This window comes from Erpetoichthys calabaricus, chromosome 9, assembly GCF_900747795.2.
Source record: "Erpetoichthys calabaricus chromosome 9, fErpCal1.3, whole genome shotgun sequence".
Taxonomy (NCBI): domain Eukaryota; kingdom Metazoa; phylum Chordata; class Cladistia; order Polypteriformes; family Polypteridae; genus Erpetoichthys; species Erpetoichthys calabaricus.
Window position 1 is genome coordinate 48,298,209 of NC_041402.2, and position 25,233 is coordinate 48,323,441.

General features: G+C 41.8%; 1 protein-coding gene across 1 annotated transcript in view; it reads right to left on the bottom strand.

Moving 5' to 3' along the window:
* Positions 1 to 6,729: 6,729 nt before the first annotated feature.
* Positions 6,730 to 25,233, bottom strand: part of slc38a8a (solute carrier family 38 member 8a) — a 32,746-nt gene continuing 14,242 nt past the window's right edge. Inside the window, exons 3-10 of the mRNA XM_028808890.2 lie at positions 24,816 to 24,972; positions 20,878 to 20,982; positions 20,695 to 20,752; positions 19,047 to 19,161; positions 17,762 to 17,909; positions 14,839 to 15,038; positions 9,513 to 9,564; positions 6,730 to 6,909 (exon numbers count right to left, since the gene is read on the bottom strand). Of these exons, the coding sequence (XP_028664723.1) occupies positions 6,807 to 6,909; positions 9,513 to 9,564; positions 14,839 to 15,038; positions 17,762 to 17,909; positions 19,047 to 19,161; positions 20,695 to 20,752; positions 20,878 to 20,982; positions 24,816 to 24,972 (938 nt within the window). The 3' untranslated portion in view covers positions 6,730 to 6,806. The remainder of the gene's footprint in view (positions 6,910 to 9,512; positions 9,565 to 14,838; positions 15,039 to 17,761; positions 17,910 to 19,046; positions 19,162 to 20,694; positions 20,753 to 20,877; positions 20,983 to 24,815; positions 24,973 to 25,233) is intronic.

The following is a 25,233-nucleotide window of genomic DNA, read 5'->3' on the forward strand; positions in this document are numbered from 1 at the left end:
TTCATCATGCACGGTTTGATTTAATAAAACACTTAATAGAAAAATGTGACAGACTGAAAATGATCTGTTTTAGGCTTCAAATCATTTGGATGATATCCTTGGAAAGGAAAAAAATCTACGATATAAAAGCCTTACATTGCACAGACTAACAAGCCATAAAATTAAATAAGGTCTGAGATTGGCAATGATTGGTTTCTAATTAAGCAATTGGGTTGAATGAAAACCTGTAGCCACTGCGGCTCACCAGGACCGACATTGCCTACCCCTGTTTTACATCTTATTGCTAATAAGGAGCAATTAAAACACTGAATGCAGCAGTTTAAGATTGAAATAAGCAATTAAGGTTGGAGAACCTTAACAAGCGAGACCACTAAAATGAAGCATTAAAATGTCACTTAAGCAATATGTGCTTCATCAGCAATAGAGTTCTCGTTAAGGAACTGGGTTGGAACAAAAACCTGCACATACTGTGGCACTCCAGGACCGACGTTGCCTACCCCTGGTTTAGAACATTACAGTTGGAGTCTCTCTCTAAAATGTTTCTATTGATTTCTGTGCACTGCTCAGTTGCCTGCAGTCCCCTAAACGTCTTTGAAGAAACCAGAAGAAGAAAATCCCAAATGCCATCAAGCTGAATATTTCAAGTTTATCAGACAGACAGATTGATAGGAGAATGGAGGGAAGGCAGATACAGTAGATAGATAATGAAAGACACTATATGAGGCAGACAGACTCGGACTGACATTACCTGTAAAATCTCTCAACTAAAACAACCCACTTGTCAGTCCCTTCTTCTCTCTATCACAAAGGCAGAATCTGAGGAGCTCCGTATTCCTTCTTCTCAGCTTACCTACTGCTCTTTAGACACAGCCATTTTAGCATGCGTCACCTTCTTTAGACTCTCGGATGACCAAGCTGGCCATATCATCTTCTTTTATTTTATTTATGCTCTTTTCTTTGTTGTCACTTTTTATTGATATGAAGAATTTAACACACCCATAAAAATAGTCAGTTGAAAATGGCAAACATAATTTACCCCATATAGCGCCCAGTCACTCCCCTGTAGAGCATCACTCTAATATATAAACATATCCATCTGGCCAACGTCTGTGCCCCTGCCAGGGTGTAATGCCATCCAGTGTCCAGAAGAAGGCAGAAATGTGCAAAGGAAAAAGCAGCAAGTTGTACAAAGACAGGGACAGAAGGCGTATCTGGTGAAGAGAGTTTTGTAAATGGACGACCTGTTTTGAGAACTGGGCGTTTCTCTATGCCAGTTTAATTCATACTCTTATTTCCCAAACCAAGTGACAGCTGACCTAAACTGATCGATTGTGCTTTACTTAAGATAACACCATCTGCCACATGGCCCCTGTGTGTACCGAGGTGATATTAAAGCATTGCTGTCTTGATTTTCATTGTGGGCTGTGATTATCCGAGGGAAAACGTGGACACTTGCTGTCACACAGAAACCACTGATCACATAGCAGGCCCACTCAAACAAATGGTTACTGAACAAAAGATGGAGGCCTCCTAATGCTTCAGGAGTTGGTCCGGAGACGACTCTCCAGCCGACATTAAAATGGCCTGAATGGTTCCCTAAAGATGTGTGTTCTAATGTAACTTGATGAGAGCAGTTACAGAACTCATCATAATCTGCAGCCGGGCACACCTCTTCTGGAAAACGTTTAGCACTTCCTCGAGGTGAGAGGAGTCTCATCTTACAAATACCATCATAGTCGTGTTATATGTCCAATGTTTATTTAGATGGATCTTGATGGTGAATTCTCTTTTGCTACTTTCTGATTGCTCACCCCCTCTACGCCGACCGACCACAGATTCCAGAGTGACTTTGCCTTCCTTCACTTTATAACAAGTGCATGTATTCTGGGTGTCCAGTAAACTTATTTATAGTAGAATTTAGCTGTGCTACTTTTAATAGTTTTGTGCATTTCCTAATATTCCTTTTGTATCCTCTTAATGACTGGGAAAAAAACCTGAATGAGTCTGCTTCTTCACTTTTACAGTACGGTTTGATATGAAATATTTTAACTGTATGATTTCGTAAGCTTCCTGTCTCTTTTGGACTGGTTGGCACAGGGAGACTGATGCTAGTATGATATTCAATCTGAACACGACTTAGACCGAACGTAATGTACAGTAAGCCTAACTGAAAATAAAAAGGATGTACTCAAAGCGCTCAGCCCTGGCCTTTTGTCTCATTTACGGCGTCGGCAGAAGGGGTCCAGGCACACAACACGAGGGTCAAATTGGCAAACCCCACATTTGAGCTTTTCACCTCATTCTTTGGGGCACTGACAGCACACGGAAATAAAGGAGGACCTTGGCCTCCAGCTGTCACGTAGATAAATCTTGACAGGTCTCCGAGTGCTGCAACTCAAGGTCAAAGATCTGGTCCATTTAGATCTCTGTAATTGGCCATTGTGCCTCCTCTGTAGCCTGACCCCTCGAGTCGTCTTCTGTCAGTTCTCTCTCCTTTACTCTCATTAGAGGCAGAGCCTGCAGATTTTTTTCCATTTCAGCCTTCTACATCTTAAGCACTTGAAATCAGTAAACCCCAGGCATCAGGATCCTGTAGCTTAACGTTGGTGGAGATCACTCCTGACATGATTTGTAATGGAGTCTGATCCTAACCAGCGCTCAGTTGGCTGCAGCTTTATCACTTAGAGCTTGACTGTATTTTTTTATACATTGCTGCATATTCAGTCCATCAGATTTGATCAAATCAGACCTCAGACCTCTATAACTCCGTTCACAGAGTCTGAGGTTATCTCCCAACAGGCTGCATCTTCACTCAGAGACCGACTTTGTCATCTTTCAGTATTCCACAATTTAACCTCACAGGAGACTAAGCTTGTCCGCTCTTTGCTTAACCAATGGAATCAGAATGTGACAGGCCTTTGGAAGTACCAGCAGAAACTTGTAGTTGTCTAGTGTTCTATAAATAATCAATCTTCATTTTAACGCTGGGAGTCTGTTCATCTTTCAAAGCCCTGGACATCCTATCTGGTCTTCTCTCTGTACCACATATGAGTTGATCTGGTCAGTGTTTAGCTACTTGTAGCTTATTTTTTTTCACGGTTAAATCGAAATGCATGGCATATCCCCTGGGGTCTGAGCCAGTTTTTGTAGCCTTTGATCCTAGTTGCCTCAAAGATACTGGAGCTTAAGTCTTGAAGTCTACTTCTGTTAATCTCTCATTATCATCACCATAAACCCGACACCCAATCCTATTAGGTAACGGTAGCCTTCATCATAATCCCTGCAGCCCGAGCACGGTCAGGCCTCCATAGCCAGCAGGATAACACCTCAAGTTTGATTTTGTCAGCACTCAATACCACCCTAGAATTGGACAACATCAAAACCACCAAAAATCTGATTGTCCAAGTCTTGAAGCCTGTCCCTTACGTTCTGGACTTGGATCATGTCATTCTTCGGCACTCTGCTGCTTAATCCCTGAAGTTTGGTCCTCTTGCTTTCCTGTAGCTAATCCTACAGTGTCCAATTCCACTGGTCCTCTGTAAGTCCTAGACTGATCTTATCAGCTCTCTTGTGTCTCACAAATCAACCTCTGGCATCTGGTCCTGTCAGATCAACCTCATTTAATTCAGGTCTGATCAGCAGCAAATGACAGAAAGTTGGTCTCCAATAGCCATCAGTAGACTGCAGTTTATTTCCTAAAGTCTGTCCATCCATCTATCCATCTTTATAAATTTCTTATCCAGAGCAGGGTAGCAGGAAAGCTAGAGCCTATCCCAGCAATCATCAGACACAAGGCAGGAACAACAACTACATAGGGTGCCAGTCTACCACTGGGTGAACACACACCCGCACAGAAGGCATGTCACATTAGTCTTTCATAATCAGCAGCATATACAGCCTGACCACACAGCTCCCTGGAGCCTGTCTGATACTACCAGGCTCTCATCAGCAGAACATCAGTAGTTTGATCCTGTCACTATTCAGAGGCTGGCAGGTCAACCCTCTGAGAATTCGGCCACCATTGCAGCTTAAATGCTAATTTTCAGTTCTTCTCTGAACTCGGCTGCCTGCTGCATAACTTGTGGAGTCTTACTGTGGCATCGTTCAGCAGAATGAAGTTTGAGGACTTCTGCTCTCAACACCCTTCACGACCAGCAGTGTAACCCCTGGAGTCTGATCCTGTCAGCTCCTAGTTAATTGCACCTTAAATTTCTGGTACTTTGTTCCTATCATTTTTTAAACTGTAGTCTGAGCCCAGCAGCTCTCCACAGCGACTGTCCTGTCTCAGATCAGCCTGCAGATTGGTTTGATGAGTCATACAGAAAGTTTGTTTCAGATGTTCAGCAAAGTTACAAAAAATAAAAAAATACATTTTTACATTGGTATCCAACCAACCACCTAACCATTTTGGGCATCAGCACACTCTAGGATTTGATTGACAGAACTTGGCTGTTTTTAAGGAAAAATTTTAAAATTCCTTCTTCCACCACATTTTTCTATTTGCAGATTAGATCTGTTCTCAGCATGCATGGATTGCCCGATTCCAAACCACCCATTATATGACATCTCCACTAAACCCTTTTCCTCTTTGTATGCCACCTTCAAGACTTTGTTGTTTCATCTATCCGAATGATTCAGAAATGGATTGCTGGCCAAACAGGTCAACTCCATTGAGCTGTAATACAGCTCTCAAAAACATCACAAATTCCTTGAGAAATTGTAATGATCAATACATCCCATATAAAGATATTCATAGAGCTGACTCCAATCCTACAACGTGTGTCCTGACTCAGTCTGTCATTAGTGCTCTCTAAACGCACATTCTAGGAATGTCCCACCATTGCAGCTCAGTCTGTCTCGACTCTTTGTTCTCCTATCATTCTACTCCTAGAAGGCGTCTCTAGTCTTCTCTAGCCTGTTTTTCTTTTGTTCTCTTTTTATCAACAGCTTATTATATCAAATGCTACTATAGCAGCCAATGATCTTACAGCTTCACAATGTAGGGGCCCAGTTTTGGTTACTTTCTTTGGGGTTTCCTCATTTCATAACCTTGCTCCTTTATTACACTTGACGCAGAGATCAATGTTGTTTCAGCAAGTGAGAGGACACTGCTTCAGCGATTAAGCCATGGAAGATGCTGGGAGGTATACTGGTTCATACCGAAAAACGTTTTTTTATTTTTGTTATGATATGGATTATTATACTGCAATACCGGTTTAAATAGCCTAAACAACGTTCGGAACGTGGCGCAGTGGGAAACTGTTTAAGGGGGACCTTTTTCACTGCTGCACCGCTAAATACGTATGCAATGGAGTACATGCGTTAGCGGAGTTATTGAGCGGTGAAAATGGACAGAGAACATTCTGAAACTGAAGCTGTAGCAGACGATAAAGTTGAACATGATGACATAGAAGAACTTTTGGAGCCCTGTCTGTTGTCTGGAGATAAAAGGTCGGATGTGGACCAAAGTAACACCAAACTACTATTTACTGTCAAATGTCGAGCTAAAGTAGTTGCCGGAGGCAGCAACACGAGCAATTTGCTGCACCACCTTAGCTGCAAAAATGCTTTGGAGAGCCATGAATGTATGGAACTAAGATTGGCACCCTCCACATCCTCAGGTAAAACTGAGAAAGCTAGAGGCCACTCGAGTCAGACGTCACTTGTAGACGCGTTTGCTAGAGGTACTGCGTACGACAAAAACAGCAAGCGGTGGATCGAGATAACCAACGCCATTACAATCCATATAGCTAACGTGGCCGTGGACTGAGATTGTTAATATTAATAGAAAGTGTAGTTGGTTTACAAAAAATATTTACTATTTTATTCCTTTTCTAAGACATGTTCAGTGCAATACAACTTTTGACAAGCACCTCTGGATATTTGACTAAGTCTAAATGCCTCTTTGGATGGTTGAAAATGTTGTCAGAATTATGGTTTAAGTTGTTTGCAAACTTTGTTAAAAAAAAAAGGTTCTATATTTTGTCTGCAACTGTCATGCAATGTGATTCCTTCTCTTCATTAGTGCCACCCCCTTGAAAACTATCACTTTATGGGGCCATGCAAACCTGTATTAATACTTGTGTGCACATTAAAATGTTTTTTTTTGTATAATGTACAATTCTCATGACAGTGGAATAGGTTATTCTTAGCCAGTAATTACAGTGGGAAATGTGGTTAACATCCACTCATGCATGGGGAAAAAAATACCATGAAACCGGTATAATTTTGAAAAATACCGTAATATAGAATTTTGGTCATACCGCCCAGCACTAAAGAAACCCTCACTCAGCTGGGCAAATGGGACACTGGGCTTTATCAGGTTTTTTTTTTTTTTTAAAATGTGTTACTTTTATGCATATCTCCGGGTTAATGAGAATTTATTAATTTATATGTATAGAAATTTCCTTTTACTTTGTCTTGTTCTCATCCTTTCTTTGAAATCTAATAAACACTTGACCAAAGGGGAAAAAAAAAAAAGGTATAAAAATGTACAGAACATTACAGCCAGGCGCTATAAATGGGTGGATGTTGAATTAACACTAATAACAGATTCATATACAGCTCTCAGATTTCCCATAGTTCATTACAGAAGCCTTTTTTGTTCATTTCTGGGATACGCTGCACTATCAGGGTGTCGAGGTCTCAGGTAAACCTTTAAAAATGGGTGATCAAGCCTAGGAAGGAGGAGGAAAAGAACACAACATGCAGGAAAAATAATATTAGACATTAATTAAAACACCATTTTATTCTTCATAGTAAATGAGATTAAATAAAATACTTGATAAAACATTTTAAAATAAGAGTTAATATTCATTAAAAAGTTCCAGGATTGCTATGGTGGTACTCTGTCCAAAGATGAAGGCTCCACAGACTAGTGTGGTGACACCCCAGGCAGTCAGTGCGAGTCTGGAGGGACACAAAAGCAGGAATGGAGTGAGGTGGGGGACACAAGAGCCTTCAAAACACAGCATCAAGCGACCCGAACATATCACACAGGTGACGTTACAGCTTGTCAGATGTCGTATTCTGTGTCTGACCAGAGTTGTATAGAATTCTGCAGTCAAGCAGAATCCATTGGCCATCTTGACCTGTGGCCATTTATCTTCTCCACCTAACCAGGGACTCTGCCAAGGCACAGTGTAGCCCCCTTCATTAATTACGTTCATATGACCAGGCTACAGTGACATTTATTTTCAATAAGATTTCAGTAAAATGCTGCCCGATGGTTTATTCTCAAATATGCTATCTTTGCTAATGCCCCCTGAGCCCCCACCCGTATGCACATTGGTATTTAGAAAGGACTCATTCTACAAATACTGACCTGGTTCTCTCCTGTGATGTGCAGATTTCTGGGTGGTGCACATCATGAGACAGCAGAGGTTCATGGCTGTAATTTGTTTTTTCCTTAACTGTTCGTGCTCACATCAAAGGCAGGATGTCGAGCTAAACAAACATTTGAGTCCCAACTAGTCTGAGAGGCATTTGGGAACACATGGCTAGTACTAAATTCAAAGGTGGGGGTCTGCCTTGCAACCCTCTGCTTAGACAAGTCAATTGGTGTTTCTACTGTTTCTTTTATGTGGTATCAAAATTGTCACAGATGATTCAGGCTCAGTGTAACAAGGTTCATCTTCAGACCAGCAGTGCACGGTGGCCATGAAGGAGACCTGATCAGCTGAAGGGACTAACTGGGCTTCCCCTCTCCAGTCTGCTACATCACCTCTTACACTCGGTTTCAGTCACAATACAACCCTGTCTGATTGTCGTCTCTCTATTATAATAAAAAAAAATCTTGGGACGAGACACGACTTTTTGAGAGACTTTTTGGTATGAAGTCCTGCGAGACGGTGAGATTCTTTCAAGTCACGCCATACTTACAACTATTTTCAAACAAGACCACAGTCATCTAACCTCTCAGTCGTGTGAATGCTTTTGGCAGACACAGTTCATGCGCTCTCAGCTCTTATAAATTTTATCAGGACAATAATTTTATACATTCTAGATGACACATCAACAACTAAGTGATGAAGAAACAGCTTGGACAAACATTCGAAAAAGTCAATAACTCACTCACTTGTCCCGATGCAAGCCCAAACGGAATCAAAATGCAATGCGATCTTGAAGAAAAGTTCATTCCAAATATTGTTTTTACTGAAGTTTTAAAGTAAATGTGAAAATAATGAATTTGTAACAATTGTCATTTTCATGGGAATCTCTTTAAATCGTATATCCGGTTAATCAATCCCGGGGGTGGGCGAGCGAAGTGAGCAGCGGGCAGAGCCCCCTAGTTTACTTAAAAATAAAAGGTTGACTTTCACTCTGATCTTTTAATGACCCTCCTCTGACTATTCGCCAGTGGTGTAAGGAGAATGTGATGGGCTCTAGTACCAACAAATAAATAAAAAATTGGACACCCCTCAAGTGCAATGAGATTAGCTGGACACCATCAATGAGACATGTCAAGTATATACTCTATAAAACAGATTAAAAGTCACATTTAAAAGCACTTTGGAGCTATTAGGATAACACCACCAATAACCTCCTCAAATTTAAGTGGGCAAATATAATAAAGCCATGTGAAACAACAATGTGGTCACTAGGCTCCCCTACCCATGAGCCCCAGCAGAACTGCCCACCGGCCCTGCCCATAGTTATGCCGTTTCTCTTCTTGGGTTACCGCTGTCACAGGCTGCTACTCCTGCCCCAGGCATTGAAACCTTTGGGATTCATCGATACAAGGGCTAAATCTTCATTTGACATCATCTGGCTTGGCCAGGGGCTTTTGTTTTCCTCTCCTTGTTGTCAGTTGGCCTGATCTTTATACCGATGTTAAGGGATTTCTATCGCCAGGTTGTGTTTTATTGTACTCGCGTATGTTCATGCTCGCTTTTAGTGGATTGTTCATGTAGATTTGTGCACACACTCTGAGCCTGTGTGCAGTTTAAAAAAAATGATTGAACTGAAATTGTACTTAGCACTAGTTTACACATAAATTATCCATTACTTTTTACTTGAGAATAAACAGCTTCACTCGAAGGCCATGTGGCTTAGGGCTGTAAGGCCACAGGTTGTATTTCAAACCCCTTCCATTGACTCACTAAGATTAGTTGCTTCCCCTAGCAACATGCCAGTTGTACAAGTAGGGAAACAATTGTACCATATTATACCCGTAAAGCGCCTTTGAATGACATTCACCATAGATGGGCACTAAAACACACAAAACGGGACCTCTTATGCAAAGATTCCTGACAAGCCCCGTTTGGGCTGATCTCTATGGCCAATGTCTATCCTTCCTTTCTCCTCAAGCAGGCCTGCAGACTCATCCAGTTCACAAAGCCTGAGATTTTGTTCTGCCACATCTAAAGACTCGTGCATTAAGCCACGGACCACATCATAGGAGAACAGCAAATTGATCAGACAAGTAAGAATCTCACTGTAATCTGTTTGTGGGACATTAAATGGGAATCTGCATTTGCATTTCTGCTTACAAAGCTAAAATTGGAACTCACCTCACTCTTGGAGACACAACTTCAGTTTGCATTATAAATATTAAACTCAGCCCTGCAAAGAAGATACAGACATGGTCAGGTCACACTGGGATGCTCTGCGGAACTGTGGAAAGAGCTGAACAACCAGGAGCTCTCATGCAAGATGGTGGTCAGCCATCTGCCCACACTGTACCACAGCTTTATCCAAAGAGGCCCCGCAAGGCAGAAGTGCGTTAGCTTCCTTATCGTTAGGTTTACCATTAGAAAAACAAGCCAAAAAAATGACCTTTTATAGCAAGAAAAGAAAATATCACATAAAAGAGAAACATGTAAATACCAAAACATCAGCATAAATACAGTAGGAAAGGCATGTGAGGTGTCCACTGCTGTGCTGGTGCAGATTGAGCACACGTCGTTCGTGCGCCATGTCCTCAAACCGATACAAGCGCACAACTGATGATGCGATCGGCTCAGTAGAAATGGGTCTCTCTGCACACTTGTCTAAAAACTATTTTTTCTGCTGCCTGCACACAAGAGGGTAGAATGTCAGTGCCGTCCTAAATGATTGATGCCACTCATTGTGTTAATTGTAGGCTACCACAGTGAAATGCTTGGTGACATTTTCCCCTGAAACTAACAATGACAGTTGGTGTTTTGTGAGCAGTGCTAAGAGGGCCAACATCTTTTTTTCCTTCATCTTGATCACAATTATAATGCCCTTTATGCAGTTACTGTCACATTATGCTGAAGCTTCTTGTCACCAAATTCGCCAAGCATACGACTGCAGTTTGGATATACAGAGATGTATGCTGCATCAGCTTCATTAATCCATGTCAATGTCTGATAACCAATTCACTCCGTCATTGTTATTACTCGATTCGAACAATGGTTCACTTTCATTTTGTGCTAAAACTGCCTTTATGGCTTTTTTGTTGGCCATCGTGTTGTTCTTCCTGTTCATGAATATCCATCCATCCATCCATTATCCAACCTGCTATATCCTAACTACAGGGTTACAGGGGCCTGCTTAAGCCAATCCCAGCCAACACAGGGTGCAAGGCAGGAATTCAGGGTCCTGGGAGTTGGAGTAGTGGGCACCACGCCGGAAAACCTTCCTAGAGGGAGCACAGGACCATCACAAGGCCCATGAGGAATTCCTAGTTAACCAAACCTGCATGTTTCTGGACTCGTAGGGGTAAAAACCACAAGGACAACACACAAATCCTACGTTTTCTATTATGTACTTAATGTAATTATCTAGAAAGTCTTGCTTCATGTAGTATGTGGTAGCGTCTTTGTGCTGAGGCGCTGGACCAGCTGACCCTGCAGTGTTCGGTATACCCTTGTGTGTGTTTGTGCATCCAGTTTAGCAGTGGGGGGTGTAGTTCCTTGCCCAACTAAAATGAGGACTGCCTGTTTGAAGTGGTTGGGATTTTATTTTTAATTTATTACGTGTTTTGCACTTCCAGTTTGAACTTTTCTCAATCAATGCTATGTAGCACATACCAGAAAAGACATACAAAATGTCAAGTTACATCCATCCATCCATTATCCAACCCGCTATATCCTAACTACAGGGTCACGGGGGTCTGCTTGAGCCAATCCCAGCCAACACAGGGCGCAATGCAGAAAACAAACCCCGGGCAGGTGCCAGCCCACCGCAGGGCACACACTAGGGATAATTTTGGAATCGCCAATCCAGCCGCCCGTGAATATCAAGGAGTTAGTTTTTCCAAAAAATGGCAGAAAGCTTAGAAATATTTATGTTTTTGCAGCATGATGTTATTTCATCCACTTGTTGGCAGCAGAATTCTGTCCTGAGAGTTAGTAATGCTTAATATTATAAAGCGGATCATTACAAGTCACGCCAAGACGGACTCTGGTTTAACCGTAACTGCATTGACATCTGAGTCTGAGTCACACTTGGGAAGAACACCAAAGAAGTTAAGGATTGATCAGTACGGGTAATGGAACAAGCAACGTTGTGCATTGCGGTCTGGTGCCTCAGGCACCAGACTATCGTGCCAGACACCACAAGCAAACAATAGCACATTCGGTATTTGGGCTGGTCACACTAAATTCCTTTGTGGGGAGTGGACGCCATCTTTAGGAAATCGTACTGATTTGTTTATGAGGTAAAAGTGACAGGCTGTGAGAAAATGCAACGCTTTTACAAAAGCAAAAGCAAATGGACAAACAAAGGGAAAATGAGAATTGATCCTACTGGGAGAAACTGAATTGGGATTCAAACCAACGTTATTTAAACAGGCAGAGCTTAATAACCAACAGACTAAGCTTCCAATCCTCTACTCACATATATTCCCATCATAAGCTATTGCTTTCTGTTTGTCAGTATAAATGGAAGGGGTACATTGGTTGATGGACTTGTATACCATAGTTTTGTAAGTAAACGATGACTTACAAAACTATATTTTATTACTGTTTATTTATTTACTTATCTATGTTCAGTTCCGTTTTTAGATATACTTCCATATAATGCATGAAGCACCAATTGCAAAAACCCACGTCAGTCTGTCTGACTGTCCTCCCGCATGAAAGAACTTGCTCATCTGTGGTCCAATTTTGTTGAGATGTGGCAGACTTATTCTTCAAAGAACTACTGTACGTTAAAACAGCTGAATTTTCATTCAGATATCTTGAATAGATTGCGCAGTATGGAGTTTAAAAAAATTTTGAAATTTCCTACTGAAAAGCATTGGCCAATTCTTCAGACTTGTTCATCTTAAAAAGGGAGAAACATTGTAAACTAATTTTTAGTTGAAGTCGCACACAATTTTAAAATAGTAGATTTTCCTCTTTTACTCGTCTGACAGCTGCTTGGATGCCCAATAAAAGCGAGTCAAACGCCAGGCAGGCAGAGCATGAGCATGCAAACAGCTCGCCCAGCAGCACCTTCTCCTGCTGCTTTAGCCAAGTTAACCGAGTACAAAACAAAAAGTCACTTGTCTGGAAATAAATGGATGAGTAAAGCATATATAAGACTGAATTGATTGAACGGTATTATATACAGATTATTATTATAAAGAACTGACATTATTCATCTGCAGCTTACTGATATAAACTTGGGATGGGTATAAAAAAAGGACAGCGGAGTCTGGAGGTGTGAGGCTTCAGTGGCGTAAGCTCCTGATCGTTCAGTCCCAGAGATACACAATCAATCACGGCAAGCCCCGGAGCTATTTGCACTTTATGTGCTATTCGTATTCCTGTTCTACAATAAATCAGTTCCTTTCCAAGTTTTCGGATATTTATTTAATTTTAATGAGTTACTGTGCTTTAACTAATATTAAGAGCTAGACAAACTTATTTCAGTTCCTTTTCTCCTTTTATAAGGCAATATTGATAATGATGTTATGCGACTATCCATCCATCTATTATCCAACCTGCTATATCCCAACTACAGGATCACGGGGGTCTGCTGGAGCCAATCCCAGCCAACACAGGGCGCAAGGCAGGAAACAAACCCGGGGCAGGGCGCCAGCCCACCACAGTTATGCTACTATCAGCATTTCATTTGCTAATTATTGGGTGCACTTTCAACAGATAACAATCAATGTCCTTTTCACATCATTTGAAATTGCAGTCTGCCATGTGTGAAAGCCACCACAAGTCTATCTGTGCTCGGTTTTCTACTCCATTGTAAAGTGCTGTTAAGAAGCTCGTATTTAAATGTAGTCTGTTAGCACATGGAACTGCATTCTATAATTGCTCTTCTATTTGAATAGGACTTATGAAATATGGCTCATTGTCAACTATTTCATAAATAAAAGTGTGATACCTGACTCTTGGATGAAGTGAATAAAACATGTGAAATGCTCCAACTTTGTCAGTTACTTTAGTCGGCAAACGCACCTGAAAGTTCCACCATGCGTACATCATCGATCTTATTTTAAAAATTATCCTCTGAAAAGACTGGCTTTGACAAAACAATTTTTCATCAGCTTGTACTTTTACAATTGAGTGCCATTGAAAAGCATCAATTAAAAGTGCAAATTTACCTAATTTAGGTCTTATGCAATACAACAAAAACAAAATGGGCAAAAAATTAAATGAAAAAGAAAACTAAGAGTTTTCAGGCCAACTTTTTGGGAAATTCAGCTCAGCCAAGGATTTACATTTAGATTCACTCCTACTCTGAAGACACTTCATGAACATTCAGATCTATGACTAGAGAGGCCCAGCTAAAATGGTTGCTCAGATTCGATAAAACAGCAAGTAAAGCAAGAAGGTTGAGCAGAGGCCTAGCATTTTAACTGTAGGATTGCATTAAGGAGTTTGGAAAACGTTCTGCACAGATTCTCAGACAGAATTTGACTTTTCTCAAATTTGAGATAATATAAAGCATTGTTGTTTATCCACTGAGCTACGGAGGGTGGGGATCAGGAACCTTCCCGCTCAGTAAAGTAAGTGTATGTGCAGGTAATGTGGTGCAGGATGTTACCACCAAGTTTTATAGCCCACTTTTATCCCACCTGGTATTACTCCAGATGTTACTGTTAATGCATTCCAAGTGCGTTTAAATCCAAGGCTGAGAGATCTACAAACATTTGGGCTCAAAGTGTGTGACCTAGCGATGCATGCACTTGGCATCACAAACTTACTCACAGGTGGAATTTTGCCTTGGTATATTTTCCATAAGACATGTGTGATTTCTGAAATATTTTTAGTTGGACTGGGGCACACTGCATACAGGACACAGTAATTTATGAAAAATTCCTTTTCTAAAATTGTTTAATGAAGAGATCCATTTCTGATCATTCCTTAAGTTCATTAGAGGTCAGTTCCTGGGAAGGTTGTTTTTAACAATATATCTGATTTGTATAAACAAGAAAAATTGTGTCGCTGAAAGATCTAATTTTAAATGTTCAACCAGCGGAAGATGCTAGGGATTGTGACATTTTCAGACCCCTGTACTGAGAATATGTTTGTATCTTTTGAACACTACATACACAATTAGAAGTGGCTGAAAATTGGCAATTGTCATGTATTGGACATCAGAGAGCGGTTTCTCTGCCGTAAAATGTGCCTTCTGTTGGTTCCATATCTTTAGTAAATGGTGAACTACCACAGTAGGCTGTTAGTAAATTGACAATTAGTATTGATTGAGCAAGAAGTAGAAAGAAGACTTGGTACAAAAACCTCAGTACTTTTCGATTGATAATTCCATTCAGCCTAAAAATAAAAAATGCAAAAAGCATCTATTTCCCCAAAAATGATAATCACACAAAAATATGCAGGCAAGGACCAGATCCAACTTCACAAAACAGTCCTACTGCCCATCGCATTGACTAAACTCACTATTAAACATGACCAAAATATTTCTGACCTGGAAAGATGAAGATGAAGAATGCGCTGATCCCTCCAATGACGCTAATGATCTTGCTGATGTCCGGCACAAACATCGCAATAAGCAATGTGATGGCAATCCATGCTACTGTCAGGAAGATTCTGGACCATTTCTCATAGTCTTCGGTGACCACCGTGTACTTCCGCCGGTTCTTCAGAAGCAAATCCTGAATGACCGACCTAAAAAAGAGAGCAAGACAGAGCCTTTGAGAAGCTAATTAGTAAGGCCAGGCATTATAATCAAGGAACACTGATGGACAGTTGGTGGTCCTGGAGTTTTAAGGATAGGTTGGTGCCAGATGGCAACAAGCAAGGTTCACACATGGCAGCTTTGAGTCTCCAAGTACCACCATCACTTGGCTGTGCATTTGTAGTCCTCAACACAACACTGCCAAGCATATTATAATGAAACCTGTCCACCATTTTCTAGAAACTACCCCTCTTCATACCCATTTACCACTGGCGGAGCCTTCCTTTACTGCTGGCAACAATTTGCATCACAATTTATGCCACTTCCATAGATGTGCTGTTTTCAGGAGGTGGCTTGGCTCCCTTCTTTAAACATTTCAAATAAATTCTGTTCCCTTCTTATTAATTGTACAGTTCTTGATCCTCCATGTGAAATGCTAAGGCCAAGATGGGCTTTGAAATTTGAGATTTTGGAATGGTACACACTATGGGTGTAACAATGTGTGCATTTGCACGAGTACGCCTGGGTTACGCTGTCTTAAGGATGACATACCTTACAAGATGAAAGCATATATTGAGTTTTTCCTTAATTTTTCGGTTATTGCAGCACTTTTGAAAGTTTTAGCTTCCACGCACATACAAAATGATGTCACTTTTCTGTCTGTCAGATGACCACACTTGTCTGCAGAGCCGTCCTTGTTCCTCAGTTTGTGTCCACACCAAGTTCATCCCAACACCCTGGTCTGTGCACATACCACCATCAAAACTCCTGCTCAAACACCGACGCTTTACCCTCCTTAGTGTTAGGTTTGCTCCTAATGTTGTGTAACAGCAAGATGCAAATATTAAAACATCAACATAAATAAAGGCAAGGCATGCAGAGCGTCCACTGCTGTACTGTTGCAGATTCATTACACCAGCTTCGTGTGGCAGGTTTTGAAACAGTCATTAGCGCATAGTCACAGTCGGGACAGGAGAAGTGGGTTTCTTGGTGCACTTTTCTTATATTTATTTTTCCAGTTGACTGTGAATGAAAGGACAGAATGTCGATGCCTGAATTACACAATTGATAATCCTCTTGTGTTATTATATGCTACCACAGCATGAGATTTAGCGACTTTCACTTTTCCCCTCAAAGAAATACGGACCGTTGATACACTGTGAGCAATGCTTAGGAGGCCAACGTCTTTCTTGTCCTTGCACTCGATTGCAATCCCTTTGCCTTTTTTGCTACGAGGCTACCAGCACCAAGCTGAACCTTCATGTTCAGTGCCATATGCATCATTTTTCTGATGAGCAATTCACATTGTCATGACTATCGCTTGATTCAACTCGTGGTTCACTTTCAGTTTGTTTTAAAAACTGAGTTTATAGCTTCATGCTTACACACCACTGAGGCTCCATTCCTCTCAAAGATATTGAGGAGTTACCTTAGAGTGGCAAAACGCATTGAAAAATGTATGAATTTTTCTCGTATAATGTAATTTTACCCGATAGACGGCAGCAGAGTATTGTCCCAAGAATTATTTGTGCTTTACACTGTAAAGTGGACCATTAAATGTCAACTGTAATATCATAGAACTCCAGTCCTGTGTCACACTTTGCGTGAAGGCCATGTCTTTTCAGCAATTTTCTGTAGTGGCCTTTATTTACATAAGGCAGTCGGAGACACGCTCCCATGAAGTCAGCCGCATAGTCAGACATGCTCAGCAAAGTCACTCCAGCTAGTCAGCTTTGATTTTGTCTTTAGTAGTTGAGAGAAGTTGTGTGTGCAAGAGAGCCGACAATCAATGAATGTACAACCAGAAGCACAAGACATATAATGTAGCAATGATGAACAACGACAAGTGTGGGAGTTGTGGACTTCACAAACAGAAAAGAAGCTTGTCTGTCTGATGTCTGCGGTTTATGTGCCACAACAGAAATGAAAAAAGAAAAAAAAAAATTCGGAGGTTGCAGCTGAGCTCGCCACACATTATTGGCTGTCACAAAAACGAGAAAGCGTGGCAGTGCTGGACGACCGGCATGCAGTCGCTAAATGCGACATGCCTAACAATGTTCAGGAATGGAAAATGACCTGCTCCAGTGACAAGACTGGCAACTGCAGCCAGCAAGACTGACACCGCCAATGACTAGGGGGGGTAGGGGGGGGGGGGGGGTTTCAGCAAAAAGACGCAGGTTTGTCTGCTCGACAAGCACTTTAGGAAGGCCAACCTCACACTCAGCCTAGTTTGTGAGAGCCTACAGAGAAAAAACACAAAACATAAATGTATGTACAGAGCAGTTGTGGGACATTAAACAAAATTAAGAACTTTAAGTAATCAACACCTTTCATATTTCACTGGCACATGCTTACATAAAATGAAAACATTTTCACAAGGACAGCAACAGAAGGCTTCCCTTTGAAATACGCACCCAGCACTAACAGTCTGGACTTCTCGAACACGCCTAAAGGCTCAAAAGGCACACTGCTGACCACGTTTGTGTGCTACCTGGCATCGTGGATGTTGCTTCATGTCTGGCACAAACCAAGCCAAAAATTAGAGAAAGTGCCCTTTTCACAACTTTTTGAATTTTGAAATTAGGCAGATAATGGATTGCAGATCAGGACTTGGGATGTGGGAAGTGGTGCTGAAGTATCACTCCTTCACATCAACCTTACAGAAGGACACTGGCAGAGGTTTAAAGTCACAGCCCAGAAACAGCACACCCACCTGCCAAGAAGCAGAATGATGGGGTAGATGGTAACAATGGACACGGCAAACAGCAGCCTGGCAATGATGATGACAACGTCGTTCCCGGGGTAGGACATCAGTATGTCAGCAGCAACACTGGACCCAAAGGTTAAAAAGCCAAAAATGCCTGAAACAGAGGAACATCTTTGTCATTTGTCAGTCATTCTTCAACCCGTTATATCCTAACACAGGATCATGGGGGTTTGCTGGAGCCAATCCCAGCCAGCACAGGGCGCAAGGCAGGAACAAATCCCTGTGCAGGGCACCAGCCCACCGCAGGGCACACACACACACACTAAGGACAATTTAGGATTGCCAATGCACTTAACCTGCATGTCTTTGGACTGTAGGAGGAAACTCTGTCATTTGTGTCTGCCTAAATTAAGAAACAGATGCCAGGTGGGCTAAACCTCCTTAGGTTTGGAGGCAGGCGATATTCACAAAAGACTGGCAACCCTCCTCAAATGTAAATATTATGCTTATAATGTAGCACCCTCAATCCTAAAGGCTGGGACCTCTCTCAGTGCACAGCAGACTACTAGCACACTATTCTGGAATGAGACAATTCAGTCCTAAACATCAATCCACAAAACTCATTGCCAAAGGAACTAAATTCAGAGTCTAAACAGTGTGGAAGTGCAACAGCAATGGGTGTAAAGCAGGAAGCAAAACCGGACAGAGGAGCCAAGTCCGTTGTAGGGCCCGCTCACACTAGGCCAGCTTGACAAGACCAGTGAAAATAAACACACTTGTGTTTTATGGGAGAACATTCATGGGAATACTGGGGATATGGGCATGGGCCACAGATACAGCAACCAAGATGGAAAGCTGACCCCAGAGCACCGGATCTGCAAGGCTGTGTGCCACCCTCAAACAAATCTTAAGGAATAAAATGTATTTGTAATTGTTGTTTCCTGACATTTTCTATTACTTATTATTACTAATGACATGATGAATGAGTGGTCGATCCTTCAGGTCAAAATCATTTCCCTCTTTGTAGGTCCAAAGACATTTTGCCAGCACAAACAAAATAGTTCCACAGAACCAAAGTCAACTGTGGTGCCTTTCATGGTGGTGTATAACGAAGCCCATCCTTTTTGATGTGAACATAAAATGACTGTCAGTAGGTCAGCCAGCTGATGAAACTGAAGGCACAGACCAGAGCCTTAGTCCCTAAGCCATTCTGTCTGTTCCAGATCTCCCATCACAAACACAAGTTAGAAGTCTGGACTACACTCCTCCAGTCCAGTCAACTGCACCTCACCTGTGAGGGAGTAGATGAGCAGGCAGAAGAGCATGGAGATGGTGGAGATGAGGACCCAGTGGGAGAGCCTCTTATTCTGCATGCTGCTGTAAATAGCAATGCAAGCTTCATGACACTGGAAGACAAACAGGTTCAGTGAAACTACAAGCCGAAATAAGAACAGACAAACATAACACTTATCCATGGTAGGATCTACTAGAGCTGTAATGGTGTACACTTTATGAGCCGCTCCAATGAGCTGCTAGCTACCAGAGTTGACAAAGACAGAACAATCAGCTTCACTGAAGACAAATTGTTGATTTATACTCAGTTTCAGTCAAGAAAATCAAGCAGAAAACTGTGCATTGGGGAGGACAGGAAACGACTTGATCTGTAACTTTAATAAGAGACAACCATTAGGTGGCAGACAATAAAAAGGAACCTGACAAGGACAACTGCAGCAGAGGAACACCGTTACGTACAGTCCATCCACACCTATCAATTATATATACACGATACGCTAAGACACATGCACACTCGACACACTTTTCACCGCTAGTGCAGAATCACCCAACGGATATTTTTTAAAATCAAGGTTACCATCAAATTATAGCCAAGACAGACTGAGGAGATCGTTCCTCCCCCAAACTATGTGACTCTTCAATTCCACCCAGGGGGGTAAACATTAACATTATACAAAGATATTGTCTGTCTGTATACCTGCATTGTTATCACTCTTTAAAATTTAATATTTTCTTTATCAGTATACTGCTGCTGGAGTATGTGAATTTCTCACTGGGATTAATAAAGTATCAATCTATGATCCATATGGGCTTAGGGGAAAAACGTGAACTCCATGCAAGTAGTGCCTGGGCCAAGGCTTGAACTGAAGACTGTGGAGGGTCGAGGTGCCACAGGCTTGTGGTGAGTGATGGCGGCTTCTCTAACAAACGGCAGTTCTGAAGACGTATCTCCGAAGAAGCTGACAGGTCTCAGAATTTCAAAGCTAAGCTTTTTCATTTTTTATTTGCACCGTACACAATACAAATTGAAAGAAGGAAAAAAACCACAGATGTTCAGTTAAGTGTAGGAGATGAATCTGCATTTTTTATTTTAAATATAGTCCCCAGGGTCCGAGGACAGCATTTACTCAGGCAGCCTTTAAAGCTCCTGGGACACAACCTGAGAACACATACGCTGCCATTTTACAGTTACAGGAGTCTGACCGGCTGCACCACCACAACCACGTCACTCTTAACACTTGCCCGTTTGTTCTTACTGCTAGAATGGGGACTGTGGCCAACTGACCCACACTTATGTCACGTCCACTTTATGCAAATCCTTAGGGGTTTCCTTTTACTTTTGTTGTTTTGACTGTTTATTTGATCCAAATATCCTGCTGTCATTTTTAGCCGATTTTTGTAAATTGGTTAACAGGTTTACATTTAGTGGTTAATGCAGTGCTCTCTGCCCGGGTTCAGAGATTATTGTACACAAAATAAACGGGTGATTAATTTCTTTTAGTATTCTCTGCACTAAAATTTCCAAATTGGATCACAAATAAAGGACTCCATGGCTTGAAAAAGGGAAACCAAGGGCTTGATCATCAAGATTTGCCATTGGGGTTATCCTTAAACATGACCTGATCAGCACCTTTATATCACATTACCTGAAATCCAAAGCAGATAGTGGGAATCACACTGAACATTGAGGCCCACGAGGATAAGCTGGAAAATTAAAGAAAATAACATTAGGTTAATGGGCCTGAAGCCTAGGAGGCCAGAGACAGCACTGAGTAGGTAAGGCGTGCCTTCTTCATTATTCATCCTAGTCCCCAAATAAATCATCTCACCTGTTCTTAGAAAGTGGATCATTGATCACAACATGTTCCTTCACTAGATAGTATTTAATAACCACCACCACTGTCAAGTATGTTGCTGCCAGGGTGCCAAGGATACTGGAAAAAGAAAACAAACACATCTGTTAGAAACAGAATGAAAGCTGCGCTGTTGAGTTCTGAGACAGCACAACAGACTGAGGCTGAGCAGGTGGCTGCACAACATCAATTTTCAAAGACTGCTAAACAGAGGCATCTGTTCACTCGTGCTAACAAAGGCCCTGCAGACTCGGAGCTTCCCTTCACTGAGCAAACGGCCGGCTAAAACCGTCACATCCGAGGGAGAGATTTGATTGGAATGTGACGGCAGTGCCAGTTTTGCTCTTCTTCATTTAGGCTGTGGCAGGTCTCATGGGAAAAAATAAATCACAGTAACACCTTAGAAAAGTGGCCAACAAAGACCACAAGCAGCCACCAAAAAGCAGGACTTTGTGTTTACTTGAGATGGGGAGAGTCTGTATGCAATACTCTCATTCAGCACCATGGCTAGCAGTGTATTGAAAATTAAAATTATGGAAGACAAACAAATATATAATAAAACATGCTGGTGAAGAACTCCATTGAGCCTCGCGTATTCCAAAATGAACACACCACACGCCTTCATGGTCACACAGATTAGTTCCATCTTCTCTGTATCCAAAGATGACCCTATAAATATTTATAAAGGTGCACCATTAAAAATGTGGTGGAAAAACGCAGAGTGACAAATGCGCACAGCTAGTAAACCGCCCCAGTAAATATATTTTCCATTACATAAACAGCACACATTTCATTTCAACTGAGATACATAAGCCTTTTGAGAATTGCAATTATGCCACCAAAATGATCATTTTTTTGTAGTAAAATATACTGTATATATATATATATATATATATATATATAGCTCACACAGTACTGACGCCCCAGATTTTTTTTAACAAATATTTATTTTGATCTTCTGCATTTGTGTTTCAAGTCCAGAGAAAATTTTATCAGAAGTGGTCTTCATGGAAGAGTTGGCTGCCAAAACATCATTCCTCCAAAGGGACCTGCCTATGCACAAAAACAGAAGGACTGGGGTAGCAGCATGCTGGAGGTTCCCTACAGGTTTGGGATTGCATTTCTGTAAATGGAATTGGTGATCTGGTCAGAATGAGTCAAACCCTCATCACACAGTACCATCATTGAGGAGTCTGGTTGGTCCCCACTTCATTCTGTATCTGGATAACGACCCAAAACACATGGCCAAGGTCAAAAAGAACCACCTTAAACAAAATTAAAAACCAAGGAGTTCTGCAACAGATCGCTTGGCCTTCCCAGGACCCTCATGTCAAGGCTGCCTGGATTCCCTGGAGAGATGGAAACAAGCAAGATAGCCAAAGTGTGCAGAAGAACTGGAGCAAGTGCTCCATGACGTTTGGAACAAACTACCAGCTGCCTCTCTTAGAAAACTTCACACCGGTAGACCTAAGAAAACTGAAACCGTTTTAAAGACAAAAAGAGTTGTCACACCACTTTAGCTTACTAAAGTAGGGTAAATATTTTGATATTTAGAAACTTCATAATAGTTATTTTTGAAATTATCTTCATGCTACATAATGTTTCTACATGTGCTTAGGACTTTTTCTTTATTCACAATACTATGTAAATGTGGCAAAACAAAACATAAAATGGAGGAAAAACAAACACACAAAAGCATGTAAACACAGCGGTACCTGTACTGTGAAATGTCTAGAATCACATTAATGCCCGATCTTTTCTTGGACATTCCTTGACTTGGATGCCTCTAACTCTGGAGGAGGAAATATCTACAAGCTATTCAAAGAACTAGACACGTCATCGCATCGCACAAAAGTTAAAGCTAATTGTATTTTAATATGCATGAGGAGCTTTGTCATTTTTCCAAGCATTCACAAAAATAAATTCTTGTGCTTTTCTACACAGCAACTGCTGGAGTTGGAAGGAGGATCCTTCTGGCTCGTGCATTTGTCACCATGTGCTTTTCTTTGTGCACTTCTGCTAGTACGCTGCATTTCATTGTATATTTCCGAAAAGACCGATTAAAAGGCTTTAACCTCATTACTTTACTGTTCACAACGCAAACCACAAACTGCATGGATTGTGTTAGCAGTGGCCTTTAAATACCAAAGAGGCCGCTTCAATCCCTACCATCGTCTACCTGTCCAAGCAGGACTTAACATGGCAGTTCTCTCACTTTACAAATGTGGCAAGAATTTCTTTGTACATTTCTGATTTAAAATCACTTTGGATAGAAGTCTTAGATTAGATTAAATATTTTAGACTGTGGGGAGGGATTTTGAAAGTCCTGGGGCTCTGACCCATTTCCATTGGAACTCGACATGAGATTCAAGTTCAGCGCATACCAAATCTGCTGTTAATGGTCTCTAACAATTTCACTGTTGCATTGGGACCCTGACCTTGGATAGTTTGAGTTCCCAATTGTAACCTTTCTAAATTACACCCTTCAGACTTCATGAACAACACAATTAAGTGAAGGACATAAAGAAATCAAGCACAGTGTATGGACACCAAGGATCATTTTTTTGCACAATAACTAAAGCTTAGCTATTTACAAGAGAATCAGACTTGATGGACTGAATGGTCTCCTCTCATTTATCAAATTGCTTATGCGGTCATGTAAGTAAGCATGGTCACCACACACATCAGACATGTCTTTGTTGGACTGAACACAATTTTGTTTTATTTGGTCATTCACCTTCGAGTTCTGTCATGGGTGGCCAAGTGAACAGGGACAGAGGCACAGGGGAAGGGTAGAGCTCAGTGAACCCTAGGAGAGAAAGGGAAGTGTGCACTGGTAGGGACGGGGCAGGTCACCACGACAGTGCAGGAGGGGCAGCACCAGAAGGGTGCCATGAAGGAGAGAAAAGAGAAGAGGGCAACCTGGAGGAAAAAAGGGGAGTGCTCTGGGGAGCATGGAAGACAGGCAGATCCAACAGGAGCCAAGGATGACTAAGCCTCCATCCAGTGAGGAAGTAGAGGTGACTGGGTCATGGAGGGCATGAGGTCCCTAACAATATAGAAGAAGGGAAGACACTGGAACAACGAAAAGAAGAGAGTGGTCTGGAAAGAAAAAGGCAGTATGGGGCAGGCAAACCAGCAGGTGCCTATGATGGCTTCACCCCTATAAGGACCATCGGGCATGGGCTGGATGAAGGCTAACAAGGTGCAGCCCATAAGTACAGGTTGGGACAGCGGGGAATGGGGTGCCCTTTTAGGAGGCCCAACTGTGTCAGCCCCTCTAGTTTGATACATTTGCTGTGTAATGGTGTGTGAACAAGTGTGAACTAGAACTTCCTGTCCAGAGCTGGTAGCAGGTGTTTGGAAAAGCAGCTTGTACAAAGGATTGCAAATCCCACTCTCCCATAGACAACCAATCTTGTCAAAGATTTAAACAGACATTTCTCTCTCTCCTTCACCATGTGTTAGTTCAAGCTGGACAAATCGCTGCAAGTTCAACTCCTTCTTCTCAGCTATTGCAGGAATGTCAGCGCTAGCCGCTTATACCAGATGAACAGACAGTTAAAGCAAGAATCATTTTGACATTTGCCCACAGCATGCAGCTCCCCTTTAATGGTGCCTTTACTCGGAACAGCATGCATTGCCATAAGCACCAAGCTGCAGCCGCAGAATGAATTAACTGCCCTACAAATCATTCAGAGTTAAGGGATATTCATGTATGTGGACAATGAACAGGACTGGATACGATTTTTAACCCTTGGCATCTCGACATATTTTACACAAACAAGGATTACACTGCAGATTAATACAATAAATATTAAATGGGGTGTGTGACCCCCTGATTGACACTCTGCCATCATTCAACTTCTCTTACAAGTTCATTTGAAGTTTGGGTAATAACAAAAAACAGGCACCTGGTGTACTTCTGGAAGCTAATCTCCTTTGGGATGGACAATGGAAGGATAACCAGGGTGCAAATAATAGACAGTGAGAAGCGCTCGTCATTGTACCAGTGGTGTGGCACAGCCATCTCAGCAGGAGCCGTCATGTTCAGGAACAGCGAATCACATACTAGAAGAGAGAAGGAAGTAGAGTCAGATGGCAAAACCAAGGCCATCCAGAAAGAAAGAAAGAGTAGAGATGAAAACATGAATTGGCAGACAAAAAATAAATAAATAAATAAAAAATCACACACGTGTAAAGACACTGACCTTCCGTGCCCGAGGTGCACCTTCTCAGATGAAATTCAATGGGGCACCCACTAGACCTTTTTTGGCAAAGTGGTGCTGCTAATCAGTTTTTCCAGTTTTCAGATTTTGCCTGAGCCATGGG